At 44.6% G+C, this 18705-nt stretch overlaps 1 protein-coding gene across 1 annotated transcript; it reads left to right on the forward strand.

Annotated features, from left to right (window-relative positions):
* The first annotated feature begins 10621 nt into the window (after positions 1-10621).
* On the forward strand, positions 10622-17666 carry LOC146341362 (vomeronasal type-2 receptor 26-like). The gene is made up of 2 exons (XM_084808330.1): positions 10622-10736; positions 16765-17666. The coding sequence occupies exons 1-2, from the start codon at positions 10658-10660 to the stop codon at positions 17664-17666; spliced, it is 981 nt and encodes a 326-aa protein (XP_084664456.1). The 5' UTR covers positions 10622-10657.
* Positions 17667-18705: the final 1039 nt, after the last annotated feature.

The raw sequence follows: 18705 nt of genomic DNA on the forward strand, positions 1-18705 counted from the left end.
CACTTTTTGAAGACAGGGACAACATTAGCCTTCTTCCAGTCATCTGGCACTTCCCCTGACCTCCATGATTTCTCAAAGAGAATAGACAGCGGTTCTGAGAGTTCTTCTGCCAGTTCCTTTATTACTCTAGGATGCAGTTCATCTGGCCCTGGAGATTTGAACTCATTCAAAGTCATTAGGTGTTCCTTGACCATATGACTATCAATCTCAAGCTGCAATCCTGTCCCTTCAGCCTGTACTTTGCCTTTGCCAGCGGGGTCATAGACCCTCTTTTGGGAGAAGACTGAGCCAAAGTAGGAATTGAGCACTGCTGCCCTTTATTTGTCATCTGTTATCATTTTGCCATCCTTATTTAATAGCTGAACCACCATTTCATTCCTCTGCCTTTTATTATGCACGTAGCTGAAGAAAGCCTTTTTGTTGTTTTAGCATCCCTCACTAACCTCAGCTCGTTCTTAGCTTTAGCCTTCCTGACGCCGTCCCTGCAATTCTGTGCTACCTGCCTGTACTCTTCTTTTGTTACTTGGCCTTCTTCCCACTTACTATATGTGTCCTTTTTTGTTTTCAAGTCATCTCTAAGCTTTTTGTGAAGCCACATTGGCTTCTTCTGTTGTCTTCCACCTTTTCTTCTTGTTGGAATTGTTTGTAATTGTGCCTTGAGAATTTCCTTTTTTAAAAGCTCCCACCCACCTTGGACTCCTTTTCTCATTAGCATTGCTTGCCATGGGACCTTCCTGATCATTGTTCTGAGTTTATTAAAATCAGCTTTCCTAAAATCCAGGGTACACGTTTGACTACACTCGGCTTTTGCTTCCCTTAGAACCAAGAACTCAAGTACAACATGGACGCTTTCCCCCAGAGTTCCTGTAACTGCTACTTTATCCACTAAATCATCTCTGTTGGTTAGGATCAAGTCAAGGATAGCTGATCCTCTAGTTCCTTCCTCTACTTTCTGTAGGAGGAAGTTATCCCCCACACAAGTCAGGAATTTCCTGGAGGGGCCATGTTTTGCAGAATTTGTCTCCCAACAAATATCGGGGAAATTGAAGTCCCCCATTACTACTACATCATGCTTCTTTAAAACATTGGCTATTTGCTTTTCAAAAGTTTCATCCTCGTCTTCTCCTTGACTGGGTGGCTGGTAGTAGACTACGACCACCAGGTTCCTTTTATTCTTTGCTCCATTTATTTTGATCCAGATGCTCTCGATGGGGCTACCAAGCTCATCCTCCTGTATTTCTGTGCAGAGATATCTATTTTTCACATACAGTGCAACCCCACCTCCCTTCCTCTTCCTCCTGTTCTTTTTGAACAAGTTATATCCTTCAATTGCTGTATTCCAGTCATGAGAGTCATCCCACCAAGTCTCATTTATACCTATCAAGTCATAATTTCCCTCCTGTATTAAGAGTTCAAGTTCATTCTGTTTGTTTCCCATACTCTGGGCTAGGGATGGTGGAGAATTTCTCCACGAATCTCCAGGAGTCCGAATGCCAACTCATTTGGCCCCCCAAAATTGGTGGTGAAATTCTCCGCTGGCCGCCCCCCCCCCCAGGATGGGACTTATCTCGTGCGAATGTCCCTCTCGGCGGCGGGTCCCGGCGGCGGTTCGGCGGCGGTTCAGTAGGGGCGGCAGTGGCGGCCAGTCCTCTGACCGGCTGCCGCCACCACCATTGCAAAATAAAAAAGGAAAGTAAAAACACACATACACACCCGTGATAGGCTACGTAACGATTTACGTAGCCTATCACAGCTAGATTTCCAAAGTCAGTCGTGATAGGCTACGTAAATCGTCACGTAGCCTATCACGGGTGACTTTGAAAAAAAAAAAAGTGTGTACACAATAGGGATGTACGAAAGGGACTTACCTTGTCCCGCAGCTTTTTTCGCGGTGGGGGGGAGGCGCTTCACTTCTCCCCCCAAAGTTCATGCGAGCGGGGGGTGTCTTCCCGCCTTGACCAGCTGAAATTCAGGCCGGGGGGGAGGCTTCCCACCTCGCCCCCGGCCGAAATTCAGGCCAGGGAGAAGCGCCCCATCTACCCGGCCGCGAACTTCAAGAGAAAAGTAAAAAAACAAAACAAAAAGGCCCCGTGATAGGCTACGTAACGATTTACGTAGCCTATCATGAATAGATCTGCAAAGTCAGCCATGATAGGCTACGTTAATCGTCACGTAGCCTATCACGGGTGACTTTAAAAAAAAAAAAAGCACGTACGCAAATGGCGGCCCCCATAGAGAGTCGCCATTCGCGTTCCTTATTTGGTCGCTGTAGTCTACGTAAAGATTACGTAGACTACGGCGAAAATAAGGGCAACGCTATTTGCGTTGCCCTTATTTTTGTCGTAGTCTACGTAAAAATTTATGTAGACTACAGCGACCATATAAGGAACGTGAATGGCGGCTCCCTATGGGGGTCGCCATTAGCCGTACGCGCTTTTTTTTTTAAAGTCACCCATGATAGGCTACATGACGATTTTCGTAGCCTATCATGGCTGACTTTGCAAATCTAGCCATGGTAGGCTATGTTAATAGTCACGTAGCCTATCACGGGGGCGTTGTTTTTTTTTTACTTTCCTTGGAATGGCGGCGGCGGCAGCCGGTCAAAAGACCGGCTGCCGCCCCCTCCCCTGTCGAAGCCCTGCCGAACCGCCGCTGCGACCTGCCACCGGGAGCGACATTTGGGATAGGTAAGTCGCATCCGGGGGGGGCAGGGGGGAGAATTTCTCCCCGAAACTACTTCGGGGGGGTGAATACGTTGGCACTTGCCCCCCCGAAGTTTCGGCGAGTAATTCTCTGACACCCCTAGTACGCAAATGGCGGCGCCCATGGGGACCGCCATTTCCGTTCCTTAGTTTGGCTCATCTAGTCTACGTAAAGATTTACGTAGACTATGGCGAAAATAAGGGCAACGCAAATAGCGTTCCCTTATTTTCGCCGTAGTCTATGTAAATCTTTACGTAGACTAGATGTGCCAAACTAAGGAATGCAAATGGCGGCGCCCCATGGGCGCTGCCATTTACGTACGTGCTTTTTTTTTTTTTCAAAGTCACCCATGATAGGCTACGTGACGATTTACATAGCCTATCATGGCTGACTTTGGAAATCTAGCCTTGATAGGCTATGTAAATCGTTACGTAGCCTATCACGGGTTTGTGTGTTTTACTTTACTTTTTTTTTCGCGGCCGGGTAGACGGGGCGCTCTTCCCCGGCCTGAATTTCAGCGGTGAGGGATGAGGCACCTCCCCCCCCCCGGCCTGAATTTCGGCTGGGCTAGGCGGGGCGCCTCCCCTCCCTCGCCTGAACTTCGGGGGGAGAACCAAAGTGCCTCCCCCCCACCGTGAAGCAAGCTGCGGGACCAGGTAAGTCCCTTTCGTCCATCCCTACTCTGGGCATTAGTATATAGACATCGAAGACCATGTGCTTCATAGTCTGGCTTTCTTCCTACATGTGTTTGAAGACTTATTAGGCACTATCAGAGCTGTTATCTCCGTTGTGGTGTATGCGCCTACGTCCATTGTTACCCCCAACTTTACATCTCCCCTCCCCGCAGGATTCAGTTTAAAGCCCTCCTGATGAAGTTCTTCATGCTGTGGTCAAACACATTCTTCCCATCCTTTGTGAGGTGCAACCCGTCCCTTGCCAACAGCCCAATACTTCCATCTTCCCGGAAGTATAGCCCGTGGTCCCAGAATCCAAATCTCTCTCATCAGCACCACCTTCATAGCCAGTCATTCACCCGGAGTATTGTTTGTTCCCTTTCTATCCCTCTTCTAACTACTGGAAGGATGGATGAGAAAACTATCTGGGCCCCAAAGTTCTTGACTTTCCTTCCCAAAGCTTCAAAGTCTGATGTGATTTCTTCATAGCTCCGCTTGGCGGTATCATTTGTTCCCACATGGATGAGAAGAAAGGGATACCTGTCAGTGGGCTTTATGAGTGCAGGCAACCTTTCAGTCACATCTCTAATTCGTCCTCCCGGGAGACAACATACCTGGCGAGTCCACGGGTCTTCGCAACATACCTGGGTCTCGATCCCATGCAGCAAGGAGTCTCCCACTACTATCACTCTTCTCTTCTTTTTCTTGAAGGCCTGGGTTTCATCGCCTCTGTTTGACTGACCTTCAGCCTCTTGCTCACTCTCATGTAGGTTCCCCTGTGATTCTTCCTCTGCAGGCTGTCCTCTAGTCTCATCCACAAGTACCTGGAATCGGTTCCACAGCTCTACTGCTTCCACTGGTGCAGAGTGGCATCTAGTTCTTCTCCTAACTGTCACCGTTTTCCAAGGAGTATCCTTTACTCCATTTTTTCTTCACCTCAGCATTTCCCACTGCCTCATCTTGCTGTTGCACTTCAAGCTTCTGGTCTTCCCTTTGCTGCTGTAGTTCCCCCATTCTGTCCAAGATGGCACACAGGAAGTGTCATACCGGCACTTCTGCACTGCCTGCCCCTTCCTGCCCCCAGGAATGCCCCCTTTCACCCTGCTCTGCACTGCTCTTACGAGCACAGAGCATGGGGATGGTCCACACTGCCTACGAGGTTGTGGGGGAGGAGGAGGGGAGGCAGTTCTCTGGGACCCAACCTTGGACCGTGGGCTCCAAGGTCAGTTCCTGGAAACCAACTAATCCTAGGGCCATCTAGCTGCTGTCTAGCAGCCATAGGATTCCACCCTTATTAGTAACATTAAAAAAGACAGATGAAATCCACTGTAACTCAACTAGGAATGGGTTGGATCCACAAGTTCATGAGCAAAAGTCCAGTAACAGAATAGGGCTTTCATGCCTCATCCTCAACAGTGCACTTTCCTTCATATGCACACATATCCCCAAAGCCTCTCTTCAATTATGGGAATGAGGAGCAGGTAATAATATATTTTGGCATTTGCCCAGCACACATTTAGATTCTTGCAAGGACCCTCAGTAGCAGGGATGGTGGCAGACATCTTTTGGTCTGTGTTTTAAAATGAAGTGGTATAATTCACGATTCCCAAACTAATATGTGAATCAGAACACAATTATCCTTCAGTTTTCACACATCTCCAGATTTTGTGATGCAGTTTTCTGATTTTTTTAAAAAAAAATGCATACAAAAAAGTGTATATTAGGGGAAATAGTGTAGAAAATTGTTCATTCGTACTTAAAAGAATACATCCTCAAACTTGTGGAGAAACTGGATAGAACCATCTTGTGTTCCAAAAAATAAGATATTAACATTATAGAATGTGAAACAAATGGATTTGTCCATCCCCTTATTATTGAGTCAATAATGACAATGACAATTTGACCATTTTGTGTTGTAAAATCCATCACTGTGAACTCTTGTTCAACGCATTAAGGAAGTATTGCTTTCTGATCGTCTAATACCCATAATAATAAAGACCCTGATGCTGGGAAAGACTGAAGGCAAAAGGAGAAGGGGACGACAGAGGATGAGATGGCTAGATAGCATCACCGATGCAATAAATATGAACTTGAGCACACTCCGGGAGAGAGCACAGGACAGGAAGGCCTGGCGTGCTATGGTCCATGGGGGCACGAACAGTCAGACAAGACTGAACGACTGAACAACAACAACAATAACCATGTAAAGAGATTGGAAAGGGATTGGGGAAGCAGTATCACACAACAAGCCTAATGAAATATGTGAGAGGAATTTGGGCTTGGCTCTAAAATGGCTGTGTGAATATTATATACTTCAAGGACACACTCTGTACCTCTGTGGGGAAGATTTGGGTCCTGGGGCATTTCAATGAGGTGCTTACACCCCCACCAATTCTCTTGTGCTTCACAGATTCCGTTATGCATGCAGTGGGTCCTGCTGTACAAGCGGGCCTCACCACTTGTGCAACAGAGGTTTAGTCCTTCCCAGAGGAAGCCCTGAAATGAGCAGGAACAGTCATTTCTGATAGGGACAGGTCAGCAGAGTTCCTTTATGCAAACTCCACTGACCAGTACCATTCCAGAAACAACTAGGAGTGTACGAAAGTCACTTACCTGGTCTCGCAGCTTGCTTCGCGGTGGGGGGGAGGCGCTTTGCTGCTCCCCCCGAAGTTCAGGCTGGGGGGGAGGCTTCCCACCTCGCCCGGCCGAAATTCAGGCCGGGGGGGAGGCTTCCCTCCTCGCCCGGCCGAAATTCAGGCCGGGGAGGAGGCGCCTTGCCTTGCCCGGCCGCGAAATAAAAAGTTAAAAAAAAAACTCCCCCGTGATAGGCTACGTGACGATTTACGTAGCCTATCACGGCTGACTTTGCAAATCTAGCCGTGATAGGCTACGTTAATCATCACGTAGCCTATCACGGGGGCAGGTGTTTTTTTTTACTTTTCTTGAAATGGCGGCGACGGCAGCCGGTCGAAAGACCGGCTGCCGCCCCTGTCGAAGCCCTGCCGAACCACCGCTGCGACCCGCCACCGGGAGCGACATTCGGGAAAGGTAAGTCCCATCCCGGGGGGGTGCGGGGGGTGGGGGGGCAGAGAATCTCTCCCCGAAACTACTTCGGGGGGCCAAATACGTTGGCACTCGGCCCCCCGAAGTTTCGGTGAGAAATTCTCCCCCATCCCTAGAAACAACCATTTTCGCTTTCATATGGTAAGGTGAAGTGCAAGAGAACTGTGTGGGCATAAGCACCCTGTGGATTTTGCTCATTGTTGTCTGATTGCATCTGTTTTGTTAAGCACATATATTTTCCTTTAGTTCCACCGCTTTCTGAGAGCTGTGTCGTTTAACAACAGTGCTGGGGAAAATCTTTTCTTTGACCGGAATGGTGAGTTAGTTCCAAGATTTGACATCATAAATTGGATCACATTTCCAAACCAATCTTTCATGAGAGTAAAAGTTGGGCGCATGGATCCCCGGGCTCCTCCAGATGAAGCATTTGCTATGAATGAGAATGCCATTGTATGGCACAGCTGGTTTAACCAGGTAGGACTTGGATGCGGGCATTTTGGGGAGGGTCCTGAGTGACTGTCAGCCAAACTACACACTACTTTTAAAGACATAGCTAGCAGCTGTGACTTTTTACTATAAAGTAAGCACAGGGGACCTGACCTGTATCAGGACCATAGTGTGGGAGGTTTAAGACTTTGCTACCCCAGTCCAGACAACCCCCACTGCAATTTGGATTGCCAAAAAAGTGATCCATTAAAACAAATGGATCATCTTTTGGCAACACAAACTGCAGATGACCCACCATCCAAATCCATAGCTGTAAGCAGGCTACTCATGCTGTAGCAGGCCCTGCAGCATCCATCATACTGGCAACCATAATACCGGCTGGAGCCGAGGCAAGAATCTGTGGCCTTAACAAAGGAGCTTACTCAGCTACTTTGGATAATGTCTGTAAGGCTAGATCTGCTATAACCAAACCAATTAAAGCTGCATATATGCAAAAAACCCCAAGCCAAGCAAGAGGTAAAGTTAATCAAATATGCAAGAAACCAGCCCTTAAGTGTATCATCCTCCTGATTAGAGTAATGATTCCCAGACGCAAGAATGGAAGTTGTCTATTTTGGAAGTTGTCTAAGTTGTCTATTTTGAAAATGTTTTTGGAATTTTGCATCATAGTGGCTCAGGTTTCCTTATGGGGCATTCATTCCCAATAATTGTCCTCTTTTCTGTTACTGATCGCTCTGGTAACTTCATTGTTTTTGGCAAGGAACAGCTATTCTCACCACTTGAGATTTTTCGTGCAACGTTTGTGCTCTTCTCATGACAATCAAACAGTTTCAGTTATAGCTAGAGGACCAGTACCATCTGGGCCCTTGCAAATGAATGTCTTGGACTCCTGACCCACTCATGTTTTGGCAGGAAATCCAGCTGATCTCTTTTGGACAGAAACAATCCCCACTTCGCTGGGACAGCTAAAAAAGAACTACCCAAAGGGTATAGCCTATTGAGTTTTTGGCACTCTTCCACTGCTTCCTATTTTGCCCAGACTATGCCTACTTTGTTAGCTTCGGTCCTCACCTTACCATAGGTGAAGGTCTGCAAAAGCCCCCTTTTAAATGGACACATTTTTTTTCCTTTGCTCACTGAGACTCAGGAGTTTCAACACTCCCCAAACTTCAGTTGAATGATCAGCTCCCACATACCCAGGGAGAAGTATCTTCAAACATTTTTATTCTATTTTTAGGAGGTCTTTGTACAGATTGCAGGCAGCTACCCTGCATCCCCTTTTCTATTATATGTTGCGTGTAGGGATGCTGGAGAATTCCACCATGGACTAAAATGAGGCCAGATTCCAAAGAATCCGCTCCACTTAGCTCCAGGTCTGGAGGAGTTACCATAGGGCAGCTCTCTGGCTCCCTATAAGATGTGATACACTAATGGCAGTTGCCATTAGTTTATCACAGGAAAGTGACAGCTGTAAAAAGGCATATTGTATGCTATTTGAGGCCATAAACCACTTACTTTGACCTAAATCCAGACATAAACAGCTGCAATTTACATTAAAGTCAGTGCTTTATGGCTGCAAATGGTGTACAGTACGCCATTTATGGCTTTATTTTTCCTGTGATAGGCTAATGGCAGCTCCTATTAGTGTATCATGTCTTATAGGGAGCCAGAGAGCCACTCTGCCAACTCCGGCAGATGTAGCTGGGCTCCAGATGATTCTGTGGGGCCCTGAGCAGCCTGAATTGCCCCTCCACAGACACCCCTCTGACTGGACAGTGGGGTGTTCATACATCACTAGTTGTGTGTGTATTTCATCCTAGGCAACCTCCTTCCTCCATCCCCTTTTGTTATGGCAACTGTGTACCAGGAGCACCCAACATATCACCTCCCTAAAATCCTTTTCCCCTTCCCCACTCTCTGAAGCCCATGCCAAACCTTTGCTTTTTCGCTCTTCCCCAAGAGCGTGAGGATCTCCAGTTGTGTTTTTTTTAATCCCCACCTCTCAACCTCTTCACACTCACATGCCCATGCCTGATCAGACTGAATTGTTCACCCATGTCTATAGCCTAGCTTTCATGACCAAATACCTCAGGTTCAGCAGCTAAAAGTGCAATCCTATGCATGTTTAGACTGAAAAAAATTCTGCAACTCCCAAGATCTCCCAGACACCCATGTATGACTTTCTTCTCTCTCAGGATGCATAGGGTTGCACACTAAGTAAGTTCAGCTAATTTCCTCAGAGCCTGGTTCTCTCTGCATCTACTGGAGGTTTCTCACAAGTTTATGTCCATCTTTTTGCTTGTTTTGAATTCCTGAACACTCTACCAAGTCAATTTCCCCAATTAATGTGTGTACATTTTGAATTCTTACTTGAGTTTAATAAATTTCCCATTCTTTGAAGACACTTCTGTATGTGTGTGAGAGTGTGTGTGTATACATTACTAGGTTCTGGCTTGCCAAAGAAGCACTATTGCCAAAGTTAGAAAGATTCTTGTATAAATGTGTATCTTGAGAATATGTGCATATTTGTACAACATATCTAGAGGACCACATTCAGTAACTAGAGGAGTACTGAAACTCCATCACAAAAATAGTTGGAAAGTGTCCAGTAAGTAGGGATGTAAGAACTCACCCTAGCTCGGTTTCTCTGGGTGCTTGCCAAAGCAGCACCCCCGCTCACACCCCCTGGACCCACGCTCCGGCCTGCCACGAGCTTGGGTTTACCGCAATCCCTGGGCTTACCGCAATCCTGTTTGGTGAGTTCCTGCCATTTTCACGCCTTTGATTGTTATGTAAAACAGGAAGTAAAAAAAAAAAGTGCACATTTAAATATGAGCAGTTTGGAGCTGGGAAAGCTAAATTGCACTTATTTAGCTTTCCCAACTCCAAACTGCACGTATTTAAATATAAACATTTTTTTAAACTTCTTGTTTTACGTAGCAATCAAAGGCGTGAAAATGGCGAGCGCTCACCAAACAGGATCACCGTGAGTCCTGGAGAACACGAGCAGGCCCAAGCGGGCACAAGCGGGAGATGAGCAAGGACAGCGTCTCGGTGGGTGCAGTCCAGGGGTCACAGGCAGGGGGAGCCTGACGAATTCCTGGACCCTGTCGGGCGCCCGTGACATCCCTACCAGTACGTACTTTGACCCATTCATTGTGCTGCTCACTGTTCTTAGGAAAGTAGTAACAAGGGGTTTAGTGATACATTTTGAAGTGAAGTGTCTCATTATGACAGCCCACATAGTCACACCTGTAATAGAGTCATAGACGGTGTAGAGGGTGATGAAAGTAATGAGGAGGAGGCACAGCTAGATTCCTCTCCCTATTCACACATTTATTATTGTTTGATTTTAAATGCCAGAAGAGGGCAGAGAGAGAGAGAGAGAGAGAGAGAGAGAGAGAGAGAGAGAGATGGGTTAATACCCCTGGTCAGCCATGAAGTTCACTGGGTGACTTTGGGCCACTCACCTTCTGGGCCTAGCCTACCTAAGGCCTGTTCCCCAGCCCAGCCCCAAGCTTAAAATACCAACTAATACTACTACAGTAGATGATGCCATTTGCTCCTGATGTGAAAAAAGTACTGAAGCTGTGCTGCCCCATATTCTTGCTCCACAACATCACTGCTAGCAATGGGCCATTTGCATTGTTTTCTCCTGATCCTTAATGATTCCAGCACCATTCTTCTGAAGATAAACATTCTCCTCTTTCACTGGTGGACAGGCACAACCCATTTCTGTGTGTAATGCCAACTGCCAAACTGGTTACAGGATGAAAAGAAAGGAAGGGGAACCCTTCTGCTGCTATGACTGCATTCCATGCCCCAAAGGGAGGATATCCGACCATAAAGGTGAGAATTAAAGTGTACAGAGATATCAAAGACATTGGGTATGATCCAGGGCAACATTCAGGCAAGTTCAATGCACACACTGAGGTTATGTACCCAGTAACCTCTATGTGGGCATTGATCTTGCATGCATCCATGATCTCATGGGTTACCTTTTTTCACTATTTGAAATATGCTTGGTGATTGTGTGTGTGAGGGGATGGGGTCTATGAAAGAATAAAACTATGTTCCTTTTTAAAAGGTTTCCTTTTGGGGGGATATTATGGGGTTAAATCGTGTGTGTGTGTGTGTGTGTGTGTGTGTGTGTGTCAGTTTCAGCCAGAAGGTAAAAAATTTAGTTAGATTATAGGGATCAGGATTTTTGTTCAGGAAGCTAAGGATTTGTAGGAGACAAAAATGAAGGTCAGAGGATGAAGAAAACAAGAGTTTGCAGGAGTTTCCAAGGAATGTCAGAGGAAGAATTTAGCAGATAGAAATTTAGGTTGCAAAAGGGATGACAAAACTGTTTTCCCTGAAAGGTTGGAGCTGGGGAGGGAAAATACATAATTTGAAGATATAAAAACCTAAGGCAGAGGCAGAGAGAAGGGGGCGGTCTGGGTTCCAACCATCATGGGGGAAAAGAAGGCCTTTTACGGATCAGTAACTGGTTAAAGAACAGAAAGCAGAGAGTAGGAATAAATGGTAAATTCTCCCAATGGATGGAAATAATTAGAGGGATCCCATCCCACAGGGATGTGTATTAGGACTTGTTCATAAATGATCTGGAATTAGGAGTGAGCAGTTAAGTGGCCAAATTTGCTGATGGCATCAAAGTACTTAGGGTGGTTAAAACAAAACAAAACAAGATCTCCAAAAGGATCTCTCAAAACTGGGAGAATGGGCATCCAAAGGGCAAATCCGTTCAATGTAAGCAAGTGTAAAGTGATGCATGTTGGGGCTAAAAATCCCAACTCCAAGTATAACCTGATGGGATCCAAGCTAGCAGTGACTGACCAGGAAAGAGATCTTGGGGTTGTGGTGGACAGCTCAATGAAAATGTCAACCCAGCGTGCAGCTGCTATATAAAAAAGTAGGGATGTCGGAGAATTTCTCCATGAATCTCCAGGAGGCCGAATGCGTTGGCAATTCCGCCGAAATTTCCCCTGAAATTGGTGGGGAAATACTCCCCCCTGACGCCACGGGATGGGACTTACCTCGTGCAAATGCCCCTCTCGGCGGTGTTTCGGTGGTGTTTAGGCGGCGGCAGCAGCAGCGGCCAGTCTTCCGACCAGCTGCCGCCACTGCCATTTCCCAGTAAAGTAAAAAAACAAAACAAAAACGTGATAGGCTACGTAACGATTTACGTAGCCTATCACGGCTAGATTTTCAAAGTCAGCCATGATAGGCTACGTAAATCTTTATATAGCCTATCACGGCTGACTTTGGAAAAAAAAAAAAAGCGCGTACGCAAATGGCGGTGCCCATGGGCACCGCCATTTGCGTTCCTTATTTGGGCATGGGTAGTCTATGTAAAGTTTTACATAGACTACGGTGAAAATAACTTGAATGGAAAAAATGAATCCTAGGGCAGAGCACACCTGCAAAATTATAACAAAATTGGGGTGGGTGGGTGCGCATGTTACTCTTTTGCCTCATTCCTTGAAAGGCAGTTTACATAGGCTAGACCTTAAAGGCTCTGTGGATGATTCACCTGGTACTGAATGTGGTGATTCATTTGTTAATGTATGTGATATAATGGGGGGCTTTTAATTCTTTTAATGAATTAATTCTTTTAATGCCATTGGCATACTATACCACTGTGGGAAGAAATAAATGTCTTTGTTTTGTACATAGCCTCCGCAATCAACTTGATATTTCTAGTTTTTTATTATTAGTGATAGTAGCAGCAGCAGTAGTAGTAAGGGAACAACATGCTTCAAGGAAGACATCAATATTATGAATAAATATTGTGGCCCTGTATTAAGTTCCCTCATGTCACTCCAGAAAGTATGGTACTCCTTCCTGATGTTCACTGAAATACACATTTTATATTTGTTGTTGTTGTTCAGTTGATAAGTCATGTCCGACTCTTCGTGACCCCATGTACCATAGCATGCCAGGGCTTCCTGTCCTCCACTCTCTCCCGGAGTGTGCTCAAGTTCATATTCATTGCATCGGTGATGCTATCTAGCCATCTTATCCTCTGCTGTCCCCTTCTCCTTTTGCCTTCAATCTTTCCCAGCATCAGGGTCTTTTCCAGGGAGTTTTCTCTTCGCATTAGGTGGCCAATATATTTGAGTTTCAGCTTCAGTATCTGTCCTTCGAATGAGCAGTCAGGGTTGATTTGCTTTAGGATTGACTGATTTGACCTCCTTGCAGTCCAGGACTCGTAAGAGTCTTCTCCAGCACCACAGTTCGAAAGCATTGATTCTTCGGTGCTCAGCCTTCCTTCTGGTCCAGCTCTCACAGCCATACATTACTACAGGGGAAACCATAGCTTTGATTATACGAACCTTTGTCGGCAAGGTGATGTCTCTGATTCTTAATATGCTGTCTACGTGTGCCATAGCTTTCCTCCCAAGGAGCAAGCGTCTTTTAACTTCATGGCTACAGTCACCGTCTGCGGTGATCTTGGAGCCCAAGAAAGTAAAATCTGTCACTGCTTCCATTTTTTCCCCTTCTAGATGCCAGGACGTGATGGGGCCAGATGCCATGATCTTCGTTTTTTTAATGTTGAGTTTCAAACCAGCTTTCGCACTCTCCACTTTTACCCTGAACAAGAGGCTCTTTAGATCCTCTTTGCTTTCTGCCATTAGGGTGGTATTGTCTGCATATCTGAGGTTGCTGATAATTCTCCCAGCAATCTTAATTCCGACCTGTGATTCATCCAACCCGGCATTTCTCATGATGTAATCTGCATATAAATTAAATAAGCAGGGCAACAATATACAGCCTTGTCGTACTCCTTTCCCAAATTTGAACCAATCGGTTGTTTCATGTCCGGTTCTTACTGTTGCTTCTTGACCCTCATACAGGTTTCTCAGGAGACAGGTAAGGTGGTCTGGTACTCCCATCTCTTTAAGAATTTGCCACAGTTTGTTGTGATCCACACAATCAAAGGCTTTAGCATAGTCAATGAAGCAGAAATAGATGTTTTTCTGGAATTCTCTTGCTTTCTCCATGATCCAGCAAATGTTGGAGATTTGATCTCTAGGTCCTCTGTCTCTTCGAAACCCCGCTTGTACTTCTGGTAGTTCTCGCTTCACATACTGCTGAAGCCTAGCTTGTAGGATTTTGAGCATCACCTTGCTGGCATGTGAAATGAGCGCAATTGTGCAGTTGTTTGAACACTCTTTGGCATTGCCCTTCTTTGGAATTGGAATGTCAATTGACCTTTTCCAGTATTGTGGCCACTGTTGAGTGTTCCAAATTTCTTGGCATATTGAGTGCAGCAGTTTAACAGCATCATCTTTTAGGATCTTAAATAGCTCGGCTGGAATACTGTCATCTCCGCTAGCTTTGTTGTTAGTAATGCTTCCGAAGGCCCACTTGACTTCACTCTCTAGGATGTCTGGCTCAAGTTCAGTGACCGCACTATCATAGCTATCAGGGACATTAAGATCTTTCCTGTATAGTTATTCTGTGTATTCTTTCCACCTCTTCTTAATCTCATCTGCTTCTGTTAGGTCCCTGCCTTCTTTGTCCTTTATCATGCCCATCTTTGCAGAAAATGTTCCCTTGAGATCTCCAATTTTCTTCAAGAGATCTCTAGTCCTTCCCATTCTATTGTTTTCCTCGATTTCTTTGCATTATTCATTTAAGAAGGCCTTCTTGTCTCTCCTTGCTATTCTCTGGAACTCTGCATTCAGTTGGATATATCTTCCCCTTTCTCCCTTGCTTTTCGCTTCCATTCTTTCCTCAGCTACTTGTAAAGCCTCCTCAGACAGCCACTTGGCTTTCTTGCATTTCTTTTTCTTTGGGATGGATTGAGTTGCTGCCTCCTGAACAATGTTACGGACCTCTGTCCATAGTTCCTCAGGCACTCTGTCTGTCAGGTCTAATCCCTGAACTCTATTCCTCACTTCCACTGTATATTCATAAGGGATATGATTTAGGTCATACCTGAATGATTTAGTAGTTTTCCCTGTGTTCTTCAATTTAAGCCAAAATTTTGCAAGAAGCAGCTCAAGATCTGAGCCACAGTCAGCTCCAGGTATTGTTTTTACTGACTGTATAGAGCTTCTCCATCTTTGGCTGCAAAGGACATAATCCATCTGATTTCGATATTGACCATCTGGTGATGTCCATGTGTAGAGTCGCCTCTTGTGCTGTTGGAAAAGAGTGTTTGCTATGATCAGGGTGTTCTCTTGGCAAAACTCTATTAGCCTTGTTCCTGCTTCCTTTTGTACACCAAGGCCATGCTTGCCTGTTATCCCGGTGATTTCTTGACTTCCTACTTTAGCATTCCAATCCCCTATGATGAAGAGGACATCTTTTTTTGGTGTTAGTTCTAGAAGGTGTTGTAGGTCTTCATAGAACCCATCAACCTCAGCTTCTTTGGCCTCAGTGGTTGGGGCATAGACTTGAATTACTGTGATGTTGAATCCAAGGTTTGCCTTGGATTCGTACTGAGATCATTCTATCATTTTTGAGATTGTACCACAGTACTGCTTTTCCCACCCTTTTGTTGACTATGAGTGCTACTCCATTTCTTCTAAGGGATTCTTGCCCACAGTAGTAGATATAATGGTCACCTGAATTAAATTCGCCCATGGCTGTCCATTTTAGTTCGTTGATTCCCAAGATGTCGATGTTCAATCTTGCCATCTCATGTTTGACCACCTCCAGCTTACCTTGATTCATTGATCTTACATTCCAGGTTCCTAAACAATATTGTTCTTTACAGTATCGGATTTTCTTTTCACCACCAGACACATCCACAGCTGAGTGTCCTTTTGGCTTTGGCCCAGCCACTTCACTCTTTCTGGTGCTAATTGGAAATTCCCTCTGCTCTTCCCCAGTAGTATATTGGACACCTTCCGACCTGAGGGGCTCATCTTCCGGCATCATCTCTTTTAGCCTTGTGATACATTCCATGGGGTTTTCTTGACAAGAATACCGGAGTGGGTTGCCATTTCCTTCTCCAGTGGACCACATTTTGTCAGAACTCTCCACCATGCCCTGTCCATCTTGGGTGGCCCTGCACGGCATAGCTTATGGCTTCACTGAGTTACGCAAGCCCCTTTGCCACAACAAGGCAGTGATCCATGAAGGGGAAATATTGTAGCCCTGTATTAAGTTCCCTCATCTCACTCCAGAAAGTATAAAACTCCTTCCTGATGTTCATTGAAATTCACATTTTATATACCATACTGCAAATTATCCTTTGGATATCAGATGCATATTAATTCTTTGAATGCCATTGGCATAAAAAAACACTGTCAGGAATAGAGGTCTTTGTTTTCTCCATAAACCCCCAAAGCAACTTGATATTTCTGTGCAGTAGTAGTAGTAGTAGTGGTGGTGGTGGTGGTGGTGGTAGTTGTAGTATAACAATATATTTCAAAAACACATCCATATTACAAATAAATATTGTGTCCCTGCATTAAGTTCCCTCGTCGCATTGCAGAAAGTCTAGAAATCCTTCCTGATGTTCATTGCAATTCACATTTCACCATACACATCTGCACATTATTAGCTTCTCCTGGAGTGGGCAGAAAACTGCAGTGTGCTGAAAATGCATCTCACAGATTATGTTGTGCAAGACAGTATTGAGAGGGAGACCCAAGACAAATTTCCATTTGCAATCAAGGACCCTTATTTTTCCTAAGGTGTTGTTCAGCTCCGGATGTTTTAAGAATGCTACTCCTCACCATCAACACCAGTGCAGTGTGTCATCTTTAACAACATCAGCAAGGAATGGAATATTATCTCAGCAAGAGGAAGAGTTACAGAATGTTGGTCATATTTCTTGTAGTGCCCTTTCACTGAAACAAAAATATCAAAGAAATATATAATATTGCTCTTTTGTGCTGACTGTACTTTTTTTCAGACATGGCTGAGTGTTCCACATGCCCAGATGATCAATATCCAAACAAGGGTCAGAATTTATGCCTTCCCAAGATTATAAGCTTCTTAGCTTATGAAGAACCTTTGGGTATCAGTTTAGCCATGTGCGCACTTTCATTTTCTTTAATCACAAGTCTGGTGCTAACAACATTTGTGAAGAATCACGACACTCCCATCGTCAAAGCCAACAACCGGGACCTCACCTACACCCTTCTCACCTCCCTCCTGCTCTGCTTCCTTTGTGCATTGCTATTCATTGGCCGACCTGAGAAGGTGATGTGCCTCCTCCGCCAAACTGCCTTTGGCATCGTCTTCACCATGGCTGTTTCTTCTGTGTTGGCAAAAACCATCACTGTGGTTCTAGCTTTCATGGCCACACAGCCAGGAGCCAGGATCAAGAAGTGGGTGGGGAGAAGAATGGCCAGCTCCATTGTTCTTTCTTGCTCCATTTTTCAAGCAGCAATTTGTGTTGTGTGGCTGGTAACCTCTCCCCCATTCCCAGAAACTGATCAGCATTCAATGACTGAAGAAATCATACTGCAGTGTAATGAGTCATCATCCATCATGTTCTACTGTGTCCTGAGCTACATTGGCTTACTGGCTATTGCCAGTTTCACTGTGGCTTTCTTTGCTCGGAAGTTGCCAGACAGTTTTAATGAAGCCAAATGCATCACTTTCAGCATGTTGTTGTTTTTCAGTGTCTGGATGTCTTTTGTTCCAACCTACTTGAGCGTCAAAGGAAAGTACATAGTAGCTGTGGAAATCTTCTCTATCTTATCCTCCAGTGCGGGGTTGCTGGGTTGTATCTTCTGTCCCAAATGTTACATTATTTTGTTGAGGCCAGAACTGAACAAGAAAGAGCATTTCTTAAGGAGAAAACATTGAAGACATGTCCTTCTCAGTAGCTGTGTCCTGTACCACATTCAGTGCATTCCAGTTAGATTATGTGTGGGATGGGTTTGCATGAAGAATATGTAAAATGATTATAACTATGCATGTTAACCATCAGTTAATATTTTCTAACTTTTTTTCTTTTTCTTTATCTTTTTTATCTTTTATGTATTACATTTTATATACTTTTATAGTATAATTTATATACTTTTATAGTATAATTTATATACTTTTATATATATAAAAAGTATATAATATATACTTATATATATTATAATATTTATAAGTATATATTATACTTATATACTTTTAGTAAAAAGTATATAAGTTTACTTATATATATTTATATACTTTTAGTAAAAGTTTATATACTTTTAGTAAAGTAAAAAGTAAAGTACTTTTAGTAAAGTAAAAAATACTTTTTATCTTTTTATGTATTACATTTAAGGATGTACGAAAGTCACTTACCTTTTCACGGATCTGCTTCACGGTGGGGGGGAGGTGCTCCGTCCCTCCCCCCGGAATCCTCGATGGTGGGGGAGGCGCCATTCATAACTCTGCTTGGGGGGTGGGGGTGTTGTTTTGGAAGTTCTGGCTGAAAATACCAGTTTACAAAAAGCAAATAAAAACACCAGCACTATTGGATTTGTAAAAAGGTCAAGGACAATGTAAATGGAGGGGGAACACAAAAGTAAATTGTTTGAACTAGGGCCACATTTATTTAAATTTACAAAAAACAGTTCTGCATAGCTAAGTAACTCTATGGGATGCTACTTCTCAAAGTATCTGCAAGGCTGATATCTGATGTCATTTGGGCTAAACTTGCCCTGCCCTCATGGAGAGGTATTAATTTACAACACCCTTTCCTATACGTCACAACTTTTCAGGTGGGGAGGGAGGGCTTCTTGATTTGCCCTGTGGGGCCCTCAAACCTCTGAGTGGGTGAAACAGGTTACCCCAGATATGATCCATACCCAGCTCTCAGAATCAAATCTCGGGAACTGTCATTCACCCATACAGGTGTCACAGGTTG

This window comes from Heloderma suspectum, chromosome 6 (genome assembly GCF_057233095.1).
Source record: "Heloderma suspectum isolate Gila_16-S chromosome 6, 16-S_ref, whole genome shotgun sequence".
Taxonomy (NCBI): domain Eukaryota; kingdom Metazoa; phylum Chordata; class Lepidosauria; order Squamata; family Helodermatidae; genus Heloderma; species Heloderma suspectum.

Bases quoted from the DNA above. Each gene is read 5' to 3' on its own strand.
- LOC146341362 (XM_084808330.1), top strand. From the start codon at position 10,658: ATGAAAAGAAAGGAAGGGGAACCCTTCTGCTGCTATGACTGCATTCCA. The intron at 10,737-16,764 runs GTGAGAATTAAA...ACTTTTTTTCAG, and splicing joins GAGGATATCCGACCATAAAG to ACATGGCTGAGTGTTCCACA.